The sequence below is a fragment of the Lontra canadensis genome, unplaced genomic scaffold (assembly GCF_010015895.1).
Source record: "Lontra canadensis isolate GAN:19392208 unplaced genomic scaffold, GSC_riverotter_1.0 scaffold31, whole genome shotgun sequence".
NCBI classification, from domain to species: domain Eukaryota; kingdom Metazoa; phylum Chordata; class Mammalia; order Carnivora; family Mustelidae; genus Lontra; species Lontra canadensis.
This window is the reverse complement of record NW_022631025.1, coordinates 9824447-9838620: the sequence shown is the minus strand read 5'-3', so window position 1 is coordinate 9838620 and position 14174 is coordinate 9824447. Positions and strand designations below refer to the sequence as shown.

At 43.2% G+C, this 14174-nt stretch overlaps 1 protein-coding gene across 1 annotated transcript in view; it reads right to left on the bottom strand.

Annotated features, from left to right (window-relative positions):
* Window positions 1-3704: 3704 nt before the first annotated feature.
* PIP5K1B (phosphatidylinositol-4-phosphate 5-kinase type 1 beta) overlaps window positions 3705-14174 on the bottom strand; it is a 158485-nt gene continuing 148015 nt past the window's right edge. The window contains exon 13 of the mRNA XM_032866568.1: window positions 3705-4454. Coding sequence (XP_032722459.1) covers window positions 4452-4454 — 3 coding nt within the window. The 3' untranslated portion in view covers window positions 3705-4451. The remainder of the gene's footprint in view (window positions 4455-14174) is intronic.

The following is a 14174-nucleotide window of genomic DNA, read 5'->3' as shown; positions in this document are numbered from 1 at the left end:
TCCCCTTTAATATTTCTTGCTGGGCTAGTTTAATGGTCATGAACTCCTTTAGTTTTTTGTTTGGGAAGCTCTTTATCTCTCATATTCTGAATGATAGCCTTACTATATAGAGTATTCTTGGCTGCAGATTTTTCCCATTGAGCACTTTGAATATATCATGCCAGTCCCTTCTGTCTTGGAAAGTTTCTGCTGAAAAATCATCAGATAGCCTTATGGGGTTTCCCTTACATGTAATGGTTTACTTTTGTCTGGCTGCTTTTAAAATTTTTTTTCCTTATCACTATATTTTGCCATTTTCATTATAATGTCTCTTGTTGTAGATTTACTTTTGTACATTTTATTGGGAGGGTGTGCTCTGTGCCTCCTGGATCTGGATATCTGTTTCCTTCCCCATATTAGAGAAGTTTTCAAGTACTACTTCCTCAGATTTCCCACCACCTTTTCTCTCTTATTTTTCTGGTATTCCTATGATACAAACATTACTATGTTTGATGGAGTCAGAGTTCCCGATGTGTATTTTTGTTTCACGTAATTCTTTTTTCTCTCTTCTATTCAGCTTGATTACTTTCTATTAGTCTGTCTCCTAGGATATTAATTTGTTCCTCTGCTTCTTCTAGCCTGCTGTTTATTCCATCATGTGTGTTTCTCATTTAGTTAATTGAACCCTTTATCTCAGCTTCGTTATTCCTTATCTCTGTGTTAATGGTCTCACTGTTATCTTCTACTCTTTTTCAAGTCTAGTGAGTATCGTTATGATCACTGCTTTAAATTCTCCATTAGGCATGTGACTTACATCTATTTTTCCTAGATCTCTGGCTCTGCCATTGTCCTGTTCTTTCATTTGAGGCAAATTCTTCTGTATTTTAATTTTGCCTGTTTCTGTGTGTTTGGAAAGTCATCTACATCTCCTGTTCTTGAGGGTGATGGCCTTATGAAGAAGAGATCCTCTAGTGCTTTGCCACGTAGTGTCCCCTGTTCCCCAGGGCCCTGTTACCAGGGTGCTTCCAGGAATGTCTCTAATGTATGCTGCCTCAGCTCTGCTCTTGTGTCCCAGCTGCTTTATCTTTCAGGCCAGTCATCTGCAGAGGTTCTTTTTGCCTGTTGTGGGCAGTGTTTTTTCCCCTGGCCTGAATGTGGCACATTTTAACAAGGTGTGCTCTTTTTGTAAAATGAGACCTACCACTACTGCTGCTGGAACCAAGGCCTTGCAGAAGTCTCTAATCAAGAGATGTCCAGGGAGTGGAGGTTTGAGGCTCATCTTCTGGGGGAGGGGGTCCCCTCCATGCTGGGATTGAGGCAAGTGTGACTAGCATGGGTGGTTCCACTGGAGCACAGGGGGCAGGGCTCCGTGTAATCAAGTTAGGTAGTGAGTGTTGGTGCTGTGTTGGTTCCTGCTGGTGATCCTATGCTGATGCTGAGGGATAGGGGAGTGAAACGGCACCGGCCAGTTCATTCTCTGAGATGAGTGACTAGCCTCTGCGCTATGTGCCCCTGGTGTTCCTCAGATCCCTGTTTCCATGCTGTATGTCCATGGGTCCAACAGTACTGTACTGTTCTTGAAGAGCAGGCAAGCCATGGACAAACAGCATGGACCATATCTCAGCTAAGCCCACTGACCTTTAAACTCCAATCTTAAACCCGTTTGGTTACAAGAACTCAAGAAACTCTAACTTCTGCCAACACGCTTTTACTTTCCTCATTTTTTTTTTATGCTTTCTAAATGTTCATTTTTGTAGTATCTGATTTTATTTCACAGATGCCATATAATTTGATTCCTGTAAAGATGTAATGCTAATTTTTCTTTTGAAGTTTGGTTTGTTTCTTTAAGATTGTATTTTCATGTAATCTCTACACCCAACATGGGACCTGAACCCACAGCCCTGAGATCAAGTCACATGCTCCACTAACTGAGTCAGCCCAGGCACCCCAAAGTTTGCTTCCTATAGTCCCTGTTTCCCCCAGGCCCCAATTTCCTGCTGGTGTATTTCAGTCTCAGAGAATTTCCTGAGATGTTTTTGTGATCCTTGGTTGGCTGCTCATTAAGAGTGGGGACTAAATGCTGTGAGCACTGGTGGTGAGGGAAGGCTTGCAGCTCAAATTCACGGTACGGTGCCATGGCTGAGTCAATTGCTGGGGAGTCTCCAATGTTACTATCTTTAAACTTCCTCCCTTGGTAAGGTAACTATATTTTAGTGGTCCATAAGACAACATTTTTAAACATATAAGAATGTACTTTTTTGCCTGAGTGTTGGGCACAAACTCAGACTATCCGAGGGAAATTAGAGGATGGATAATCTATATCCTGATAGTGATATTTCTCTTGGAAAATTCTTCCATATCTGGTATAGATGCTAGAAGTCAAATTGTCTGTATCTTGGAGCTGTGTGAAGGAAGAGGTCTGGAGGGTCTCCTCATTCATTATAGTCTTAAATTGGAATCTCCCCAAATGCTAATCAGCAGTAGAGCAGAAAACTGTGGAATATTCATATAATGGAATACTACTCAACAGTGAAAAAGAATGAGCAGCTTCTTCTTTTTTTTTCTTTTAAAAGAATGAGCTTCTACTATACACAACATAACAAGTCTTACATAACATTGAAAAATAACAAAAAGCCAGATAAAGAGTATGTACTATAGGATTCTATTTATATGAAGTACTAGAACTGGGAAAACTAATCCATGATAATAGAAATCAGAGTAAGTTACTTTCTGGGCATTGATGGAGAGGCGTCAACCCCACCAGGAGAGGGCACATGAAAGAGTCTGTAGGTTAGATAAATGGGTAGATTTAAAATTGGAGAGGGGAAAAGTGGGATCCCTGCTAGGTAAACCTCTGTACTCAGAGTATCTGCTAGCACCTAGGAATACTAAGGAAAGAGAAGCAAAGAATCCTCAGTGGTCTATTTCATTAGAATTCCTGGTTGAAATCCCAACCCAGGATAGATTGCCAGTACCAACTCTGCACGCAAAATTGCTACTTACACTGAGTAACCACGGTTCTGGGTCACATTTGCGAAAGTTAATATCATGTTTGCTTTTAAGACTCGGCTTGCTTGAACTTGAGCATCTTAATCATCAGGAATGTCTTTCTGCAGTTTTAGTCATATTACTTTCTAATGACTTTTTTTTTTTCCTGATTACATGATTAGGCAGCCTTTTAAGCCTTTGCTGTTTGAGACACTAATGAAATTGTGTAGATTTAAGCAATAATTGCTTAAAATATTCACTGCCCCTTTCTGCTGAGTCCATTCCTTGGTAAGAAGTTGCCACTCCTGACATCTATCCTGTCACTGTCATTTGCTTTGGCTTGTGCCATGTGAGCAGAAGTTCTGTAAGCCACACCTAAAGTGGGAGCTTTAAAAGCTCTCATTGCCAGTTTCACTACTGGTTCCCCGCCCACCCCCAATAAATAAAGGGCGTGTCCTAGATAGGATCTGCTCTTGATGCCTATGCAGAGATCTGGGGATTGTTTGTTACCACAGTGTAACAGAGTGAGAACTGACAAATACACCAGGATATTTGGGAAAGTCTCAAGAGCAAGTTGAGTACAATCTGCTACGGTGTCTTCTCAGGACCCAGAGAATTTTCTCTCCATCTATCATGAGTCAGTTTACGTAGGATCCCTGAACATCTTAAAAATGGAGGAGTATCAAGGTTATCTAGTTAATTAATACAAGAAATATAAAGACCATAAACCACCGGAATTAATGTACTACCACAACTGAGAACAAAATATTTTATTTCTCTCAATAAAACTATAGTTTACAATAGTATTTACTAAATAAATTATATAATTTCTCTTTTACAAGCAATAAACTAAATCACAAATATTTCAAAGACAACGTATGTACACGACATAAGGCCTTTTATAAATAGCTTTGCTTTTCTCATTTCACTAGTAAACAGTGAAAAAATCTTTATAGAAGCTAGTTTTCTATAAAGTATATGCAGACCTATTACACTGATCTTTATATGAAACCAAGTTAAACTTTGAAAGACATGGGCTATGATTATAATTTGCAAAAAAGAGCAGAATTTAGACTTTATTTACCATTTTGCATGGATGGATTTTTAAAAAATAAGCAGATTACATGTGGTGCTTATGTATAATCATTGGATGCATGCAAAACGAAAAAATGCAAGTGTCAATAGGAAAATAGCACTTCCAAGTCCCAAATGGTGATTGGCAATGAAAGCAGCTGAAATCGAGTTCATGCAGTTCTCCACAGTTGAGCAAGCAACAGCAAATGATAGAATAGTGTGGTATTTTTCACATCACATCTGCTGGTCAGCCTATGGACCAAGGCTCCCCTGACACCTTGCAAATTCCTAAATCCGGTTGATTATCACTCCGTGTGCAGTGGGGGTCAGCCAAGCTCCTCTGGGTAATTCCGGAGTAGGGAAACTTCTCATCCACAACTGTGTTCATGTCTCACGGTCACTGTGTTCACTTACTGGGGGGAGGGGGTAAAAAAAAAAAAAAAAGAAAGCAGCTGTAAGACTAAGTTTGGGCATTGACTGATAACTGCTCCTCATAAATGGGAACACGAATTCGTTATTTCTCCTGATGTCTTGTACCTGGGAAACGTGCATTAGGGTCGGCGATCTTCTGCGATGATTAGCATGGCATCGGCTTCTCTGGTGGACCCAGAACTTGTAATTACAGCAAGGTGTATCGAGTTCCCCCTACATCACTGCACTGTGCTAGGGCTCAGAAGGAAATAGTGCTGGCTAAGGTGCAGTCCTGACCTCCAAGTGCACAGGGCTGTGGGCATGCGCTGTGGTCTAGCAGGCGCGAAGCCCGTCAGAACCAGAACATAGTCTTGAACTCATGAATGCTGTGTTCATTTTCAAGCACTATTTTGCAACAGGGGAGTAAAAATATGTCCAGCAATTTTTTTTTAAAAGATTTATTTTAGAGCAGGAGAGAGTGCGAGAGCACCAGAGGGAAAGGGAGAAGGAGACAGAATCCCCAGCAAACTCCACACAGAGCTCGGAGCCAGAGGCAAGGCTCGATCCCAGGATCCTGAGATGAACCTAAGAGTTGGACACTCACTGCAGGTGCTCACAGCAAATTTTTTTGTTGTTTATTTATTTATAATCTCTAGACCCAACGTGGGCCTCGAACTCATGACCCCAAGAATCAAGAGCTGCATGCTCTTCTGACTGAGCCAGCCAGGTGCCCCTGTCTGGCAAATATTTAAACCAAAATGGTAACCATTTAAGGTCAGAGACTGCTAATTCAACCCATGACAGTGAAACCAAGCTACATCGGGGGAGGCAGTACTGTGTTCAGTTTTTAGAGACAGACTAAGTCCATTGATTTCCTCATCATTACAGCCCCAGGACATCAGGTTCTGTTCTTGTTCTCTCGATCACAGTTGGAGGTTTGTGTCTGGGTTCGAATGGTAAACCTGGAGAAGGCCATGACCCACTGAGACCATGCCTGAGATGGCCCACCTAAGGGAAGGGCTTCAAACCCAAGACTCCTTGAAAATGGCCAGGAAAATGGGTATTTTGATCTAGAAAAGGCGTCTTAGAGCTATCACTGTGGCAGCGAATCCCAGAGTTCTTTTAACCACAGGACTTTATCAATTACTGCTGATAAATTGATATCCCCAGATGACTCAGAATGTTGTAGATACTTCCTATATATAGGGGCGCCCGGGTGGCTCAGTGGGTTAAGCCTCTGCCTTTGGCTCAGGTACGGAGATCGAGTCCTGCATCAGGCTCCCTGCTCGGCGGGGAGCCTGCTTCCCCCTCTCTCTCTGCCTGCCTCTCTGCCTGCTTGTGATCTTTCTGTCAAATAAAATCTTTATAAAAAAAAAAAAGACTTCCTATATATAAATTACCATCTGAAAAAAGTAACATTTGGGTATTTTTCAAAATGGGTTAAATGGATAATTTAGTAAAAACAAATGAGGCTTTATAATAAAATATACTCTCCTTATTACTAAAAATAAAGGAGTCCTATCCAGCTCTGGTCATAAAAAAGCCTTTCTATTCACACTTCATGAGGTTTTTGTTTTGTTTTAAACTGAGGATGTTGTAGAAGTTTCTGTAAACTTGCACAAACACCCACTGTCACCTCCAGGGTACACGAATGTCTACGTGGGGGAGGAACTGCCAGCTCTCTGTCCATGTTATAACATCACCCTGGGATGACATGGTGGGTTACACGAATGTGTCGGTTTTGTGTTAATTTATAAGCATCATAAAATGAGGTGGCCTGACAGGTCTTTAAGTCCGTGTGGAATCTGAAAGCACAGCATCTCCCTGCTCAGCCGCAGTAAGAAGCCTGCAGAAAGCAGTTCTGTTATCCCTGTACTTAGTACAAGACATGCTGTAATTTTCCTTTAGATTAGAACCGTCCAGTCTTCACGACTCATCACTGGAGAGATCCAAGCAGCCGCTGACTCTCCCATCAGGACACCGCAAAGCACTGGATGGGGGACCCATGCCACGTCCCCCCAGCTTCCCAGCATGAAGAAGGGCTGCTTACGGTATCAGGGCCCAAAACAGTAGCAACTTTTGAGGGGACCTGAGATTCAACCAACCCTGGCCTTGGGGCTCTAGAAACAGAAACGGGACTCGGAGCTTTGACAAGGGAGCTCAGCCCGGTCTCAGACAAGGGATGACAGACAGGACGTCACTGGCGCCACCCTCTGTCCACAGCCACTCCAGGGTTTCTGCCCAGAGCATGCGGTGCTTGGGGAGGATACGGGATATTTTAAATGCTGAGACCTGAAGATACACGTGTGACAGAGTATTCAGGGACAGACAGACCCCCGTGTGGGAGAGTCTGACTTAGGGATTTTTGACTCTGATGGTGTGAAGGAGGTACGCATTCCACAGAAGCTCTGACTGGAATTCTGAATTGGGGTCTTTCCCTGGGCTAGAGACACGTGGTAGGAGCCTCTCTCAGGATGGCAGCGAGCCACCTTGGGCTCAGCGACGCAATCACGGTACACATAAGACCCTTCTCTACCCCGGTGACCACTCAGCTTTTCACTTTCAGTAAGCTGTCCAATGACTTACACTTCATTATAAAATAAGCATGGGGGCGCCTGGGTGGCTCAGTGGGTTAAAGCCTCTGCCTTCAGCTCCGGTCATGATCTCAGAGTCCTGGGATCGAGCCCCACATCGGGCTCTCTGCTCGTGGGAAGCCTGCCCCCCGCCTGCCTCTCTGCATACTTGTGATCTCTGGCAAATAAATAAAATCTTTTAAAAAAATAAACTTGATGTTAGATGATCTCGCTCAACTGTAGGCTGCGGTCAGTGTCCTGAGCCCTTCCAGGCAGGTGAGGAGAAGCCATGATGTCTGGCAGACTGAGTGTCTTAAATGAACTTTCCACTTAGGATATTTTCCACTTAGGATGGGTTTATTGGGACAGAACCCCATCATGAGCCAAGATCTGTTCTTCTGTGGCCTAATCCCACAATGTTACTTATTCCACTCATGGGTGTTTATGTCTGGGAGCCGGTGAGCTGGAAATGTATTTTTGTTTCCACTTAAACCCAAGGACTTAAGTTTATGATGGAAACAACGCAGTAAGGCACACATGGGATCAAAGATTGCAAAGCTTTTTCATAATTAAAATTATATAAAGCATGAACACAGAGAAAGAAAGGAAAATAGCAGATCACAAGCAGTCTGTTTCCTAACTAACCAAGAAGCCCTTTCTGAGGCTGGACTGCACTGTGGCGGGGGGAGGCCTGAGAGCCCGGGGGGACCCTACAAGGGAAGCCTCCAACGTGGGCTTCCCAGAGCCATGTGCAGAGGGCATCAAAGAAGAGACCCTGCATTTCTGAGGTCTCCTTTCTAGGCTGGTTTCCGAGCCTTACATTTTCTTTTTCCTGTCAACTTTTTGCCTGAGAAACGCACACACCTGTACCCTTAAGCTGTTTATTTTTCGAAATTGATTTTTTTTTTTTTTTATGAAGGACAGTTGACACACAATATTAGTTTCAGGTACCAAACCTAGTGATCCGACTCCTCTCTATGTTACACTCTGCTCCCATCTGTCCCCATGCAACGCTGGTACTGTACTCTCCGTGCTGTACCTTCTGCTCCTGTGCCCTGCTCATTTGTACCTGGAAGTCTGTGTTTCCCGCTCCCTTTTGCTCATTCTGCCAAGTCCCCCCCCCATCCTCCCCGCTGGCAACCATCAGTCTGCTCTCTGTATTTATGAGTCTATTTCTGCTTTTTGTTTTTCAGATTGCATATACAAGTGAAATAATATATTTGACTTCATTTAGCATAGTACCCTCAGCTCCATCCATGTTGTGGCAAAGGGCAAGATGTCATATATATATTTTTTAATGTGTGCATAATAATCCACAGTGTATATATATCCCATCTTCTTTACTTTTATTTTTTAAAGATTTTTTTTAATTTGACAGAGATCACAAGTAGGCAGAGAAGCAGGCAGAGGGGTGGCAGGAAGCAGGCTTCCCGCTGAGCAGAGAGCCTGACGCAGGGCTCGATCCCAGGACCCTAAGATCATGACCTGAGCCGAAGGCAGAGGCTCAACCCACTGAGCCACCCAGATGCCCCTATATCTCCTCTTCTTTATCCATTCATCATCCATGGACACTTGGGCTGCTTCCCTATCTTGGCTCTTGTAAATAATGCTGCAATAAATATAGGGGCACATGTATCTTTTAGAATTCATGTTTTTGTTTTCCTTGAGTACATACCTGACAGTGGAATTACTGGATCATATGGTATTTCTATTATTAACTTTGTGAGAAACCTCCTTAGTGTTTTCCATAGTGGCTGTAACCATTGGCATTCCCAGCAGCAGTGCACAAGGTTCCTTTTTCTCCACGTCCTCGCCAACACTTATTTCTTGACTTTTTGATTCCAGCCATTCTGACGAGTGTGAAGTGATACCTTGCTGTGGTTTTGATTAGCATCTCTTTGATCATGACTGATGCTAGACATCTTTTCATGTGTCTGTAGGCACTGGTATGCCTTCTTTGGAAAAATGTCTATTCTGATTTTATTTCAACTTTTTAAAATATTTTATTTATATTAGAGAGTTGGAGTGCACGAGAGCGAGCTTCAGGAGAGGGAGAAGCAGACTCCCCGCTGAGCAGGGAGCCTGATGCGGGGCTCGATCCCAGGACCCTGAGATCATGACCTGAGTTGAAGGCAGATGCTTTACTGACTGAGCCACCCAGGCACCTCCAGATTTTCTTATTCTTAAAAAAGATTTTATTTATTTGAGTGAGCAACGGCGGCGGTGGGGGGGGGCGGTGTTGGGGAAGCAGAAGGAGAGGAAGCAGCGGACTCCCTGCTGAGCAGAAGTCTGACCTGGGGGTTAATGCCAGGACCCTGGGATCATGACTTGAGCCAAAGGCAGATGCTTAACCAACTGAGCCGCTCAGGTGCCTCAGACTTTATTTTTAAATCAGACTGTGCATGTGAGTGTGCTGAATTGTATAAACTCTTTAAATATTTTGGATAGTAACCCCTTATGGGATGTATCAATGGCAACCATCTTACCTTGTTCAGTGGGTGCCTTTTTCATTCTGTTGATGGTTTGCTGCACAGAAGCCTTTCATTTTGGTTCAGTCCTAGTAGTTTTAGCTTTTGTCCCCCTTGACTGAGGAGACTCTACCTAGAGAAACCTTTCTATAGCCAATGTCAAAGAATTGACTGCCTTTGCTTTCTTAGGGATTTAATGGTTTTACATCTGCATTTTTGTTTTTAATCCACTTAATTTTTTGTGTATGGTGTGAGAAAGTGATCCAGGTTCATTCTTTGGCCGTAGCTGTCCAGTCTTCCTAGCACCACTGATCAGAGACACTGTCTTTCCCCCACTGTATATTTTTGCCTTCTCTGTCATAGATGAATGGACCATCAGTGTGTGACTTTGTTTCAGGACTCTCTTCCATTGATCTGTGTGTCTGTTTCTGTGACAATACTATACCGTTTTCATTCCGACAGCTTTGCAATAGATCCTCAAATCTGGGATTGTGATACTTCCAGTTTTCTTCTTCCTTAAGATTGTTTTGGGTGTTTTAGGGTCTTTGGTGCTTCCATTACAAATTTTAGTATTACTTGTCCCAGCGCTGTGAAAAATGCCCTTGGTGTTTTGATAGGGATTGAACTGAACTTGTACGTTGCTTTGGACAGTACGAACACTTTAACAATATTTAATTCTTCCAATCCATGAGCATGGACTCTTATTTTCATTTGTGTCATCTTCAATTTCTCTTATCAATGTTACATAGTTTGTAGAGTACAGGCCTTTTGCCTCCTTAAAGTTATTCCTAGGTGTTTTATTAAATGTGGTGCAATTGTAAATGGAGTTCTTTTCTTACCTTCTCTTTGTGCTATTTTGTTATTAGTGTCTAGAAACTCAACTGATTTCTGTGTATCTTGTGTTCTGTAACTTCACTGACGTCACTTATTCTAATAGTTTTTTTGGTGGGGTCTTTAGGGTTTTCTATGTATAGTATCACCTGCAAATAGTGACGGTTTTATTTATTTTGTCTCTGACTGCTGTGGCTACAACGTCCAGGCATGGTTTCTTGGTTTATTCTTTTTTTCCAGTTCCTTTAAGTATAAGGTTAGGTTTTTGTTTGTTTGTTATTTTTGAGATACTTTATCTTTTTTTTTTAAAGATTTTTATTTATTTATTTGAGAGAGAGAGCGAGAGAGAGCATGAGCAAGGAGAAGGTCAGAGGGAGAAGCAGACTCCCCATGGAGCTGGGAGCCCGATGTGGGACTCGATCCCGGGACTCCAGGATCATGACCTGAGCCGAAGGCAGTCGTCCAACCAACTGAGCCACCCAGGCGTCCCGAGATACTTTATCTTAAGAAAGGTCTGTAACAGTACACATTTTCCTCTTAGCAATGCTTTAGTTGTGTCCCAAAGATTTTGGACTGTTGTTTTTAGTGTTTTGTTTTTTTTTTTTGTCTCCATGTATTTTTTTGATTTCCTTTTTCATATCTTTGACCCATTGGCTGTTGAGTGGCATGGTGTTTAGCCTCCAAGTGTTTGTGTTTTGTCTGATTTTTTTCCTTTTGATTGATAACTAGTTTCATTCCATTGTGGTTGAAGAAGATGCAGGATAGGATTTCATCTTTTTAAATTTACTGAGACTTGTTTTGTGGCCTAACATGGGATCTGTCCTGGAGAATGTTCCATGGGCATTTTATGTACGTTTGAAAAGAATGTGTATTCAGTTGGTTTTGCATGGAATGTTCCATACCTATTTAGTTCATCTGGTCTAAGGTGTATATAATTAATATTAAATAAGTGTATATATACTTATATATACTTATATATATACTAAGGTGTATATATATTTTATATTTAAGATATAAAAACATATTTAGTCAATCAGATTTTGTAGGAGCTGGAATGTGGTGGCCAGACGGAGCTTCACAACTGTCAGACTGGCCAATATGAACAGCACTAATTGGTCCATGAGGTCTCCATGTCCCATGAGCCCTTGGGGTGATGTCCTTCTCCCCCCCCCATTTAATTTTTATTTCTTTTCAGTGTTCCAAAATTCATTGTTTATGCACCACATCTGGTGCACCATGCAATACGTGCCCTCCTCAATACCCACCACCAGGCTCACGCAATCCCCCACCCCCCACCAAAATCCTCAGTTTGTTTCTCAGAGTCCACAGTCTCTCGTGGTTCATCTCCCCCTCTGATTTCCCCAACTCACTTCTCTCCATCTCCCCATGTCCTCTGTGTTATTCCTTATGCTCCACAAGTAAGTGAAACCATATGATAATTCACTCTCTCTGCTTGACTTATTTGACTCAGCATAATCTCCTCCAGTCCCGTCCATGTTGATACAAAAGTTGGGTATTTATCCTTTCTGATGGAGGCATCATACTCCATAGTGTATATGGACCACATCTTCCTTATCCATTCGTCCGTTGAAGGGCATCTTGGTTCTTTCCACAGTTTGGCGACCGTGGCCATTGCTGCTATAAACATTGGGGTACAGATGGCCCTTCTTTTCACTACATCTGTGTCTTTGGCACAAATTCCCAGAAGTGCAATGGCAGGGTCATAGGGTAGCTCTATTTTTAATTTCTTAAGGAATCTCCACACTGTTTTCCAAAGTGGTTGCACCAACTTGCATTCCCACCAACAGTGTAAGAGGGTTCCCCTTTCTCCACATCCCCTCCAGCATACGTTGTTTCCTGTCTTGTTGATTTCGGCCATTCTAACTGGTGTAAGGTGGTATTCCAATGTGGTTTTGATTTGAATCTCCCCGATGGCTAGTGATGATGAACATTCTTTGATGTGTCTGTTAGCCATTTGTATGTTGTCTTTGGAGAAAAGTGTCTGTTCATGTCTTCTGCCCATTTTTTGACGTGATTATCTGTTTTCTGTGTGTTGAGTTTGAAGAGTTCTTTATAGATCTTGGATATCAGCCCTTTGTCTGTACTGTCATTTGCAAATATCTTCTCCCATTCCGTGGTTGCCTCTTTGTTTTGTTGATTGTTTCCTTTGCTGTGCAGAAGCTTTTGATCTTGATGAAGTCCCAAAAGTTCATTTTTGCTTTTGTTTCCTTTGCCTTTGGAGACATATCTTGAAAGAAGTTGCCGTGGCCAATGTTGAAGAGGTTACTGCCTATGTTCTTCTCTAGGATTTTGATAGATTCCTGCCTCACATGGAGGTCTTTTATCCATTCTGAGTTTATCTTTATGTATGGTGTAAGAGAATGGTTGAGTTTCATTCTTCTACATGTAGCTGTCCAATTTGGGGTGATGTTCCTTTTTAACTCTACCTACTTTAGGTATAGGCCAATGGCTCTGTGGTTTTCCTGTATGGGGCCCAAAGGCATCCTCATTTTGGTTTCAGAATGAAATGCTTTTTTTAAAAAAGATTTTATTTATTTGAGAAAAGCTTGAGGGCACACAGAGGAGAGGGAGAAGCAGACTCCCCTAAGCGGGTAACCCGATGCGGGGCTCCATCCCAGGACCCTGAGATCATGACCTGAGCCGAAGGCAGACACCAAAGAGACTGAGCCACCCAGGTGCCCCTCAGACTGAAATTCTCATCTACTATACACGTGAGGAAAGCACTGATTTTTTGTTGTTTCTTTCCAGGCTAACATGGGGAATAATCCCCTCTTCCCTTTTTGTGCACCAAGCCCCCATTTCCATTAGCAATTTCGAATTCTGTTTACCTCAGCTCTGCCCTGTGGCTTTTCTAGTATCCGTTCTTACTCTTCTGGCTGACGTTCCCTCTCCAGCCAGGAGGGCACAGCACCCAGTCCTGCCTCACCGTGCTCACTGCAGCCCAGACACATGGCATCGGCGCAGACAGGCCCGCAGTGGCTTCACAACGCCTCATCCCAACCTCATTGCCCTGGCTCTGGAGTCCCCTCCACCTCTCACTCTGGGTTCTCCAGATGGGCTTCTCAGAACTCCCTCATCTTCATACACAAAACAGCCCCCAGTGGACTCTGGGAAGTTTTGAGTCTTTTTTCTTTTTTCAGTTGAGCCTCTACAATTGCATTTTAGTGTATTCCCTCCTACCCCAAGTTGGGGGTTACTCCCCAAGGCACGATCACTAGATGACAGATGGGATGGGGGATTTCTCTTAGTCCCGGAGCTGCAGGAATACAGAAGCTCACTGTTTTCTTGGAGGTGAAATGATGGCTTGGGCTCGTGCTACAGAAATGTGGACGTGGCACATGAACAGGTCCAGTCACACACCGCCAACGCATCTCCTAGATGGAAGGAAGCTTAGAGAAGCTAGGGGCCATGCTGCCTACCTTGACACTTAAAAAAAATTTTTTTTAGCCTTTGGAATCAGAGTGAAAACACTTTTCTGAGAGCCAGGGACTGTAGGCATTGGACCAAGACCCCGTGAGGCAGAATGTGAAATTTGGAATGTCCTTGAAGGACATCCCCACTCTGGGTGAGAACTGCCATGTTGTGCCCAGCCTGGCAGAATGTGTGCTGAAATCTCAGCTGCTGGCAGCACAGGGAGTCCCGGGCCTTGTGCCCGCGCTTCAGTGGCCTCCCAGAGTTCCATACCGACCAGTACAGAGGACAGGCGTACTCGGGAGATGCTGCCGGTTAGGTTCCAGATCGTCACAATGAAGTGAATATTGGAACAGAGAGGCAAAGGAATCTTTTGGTGTTGCAGTGCATATATAGTTCCGTTTACACTGTAGTCTGC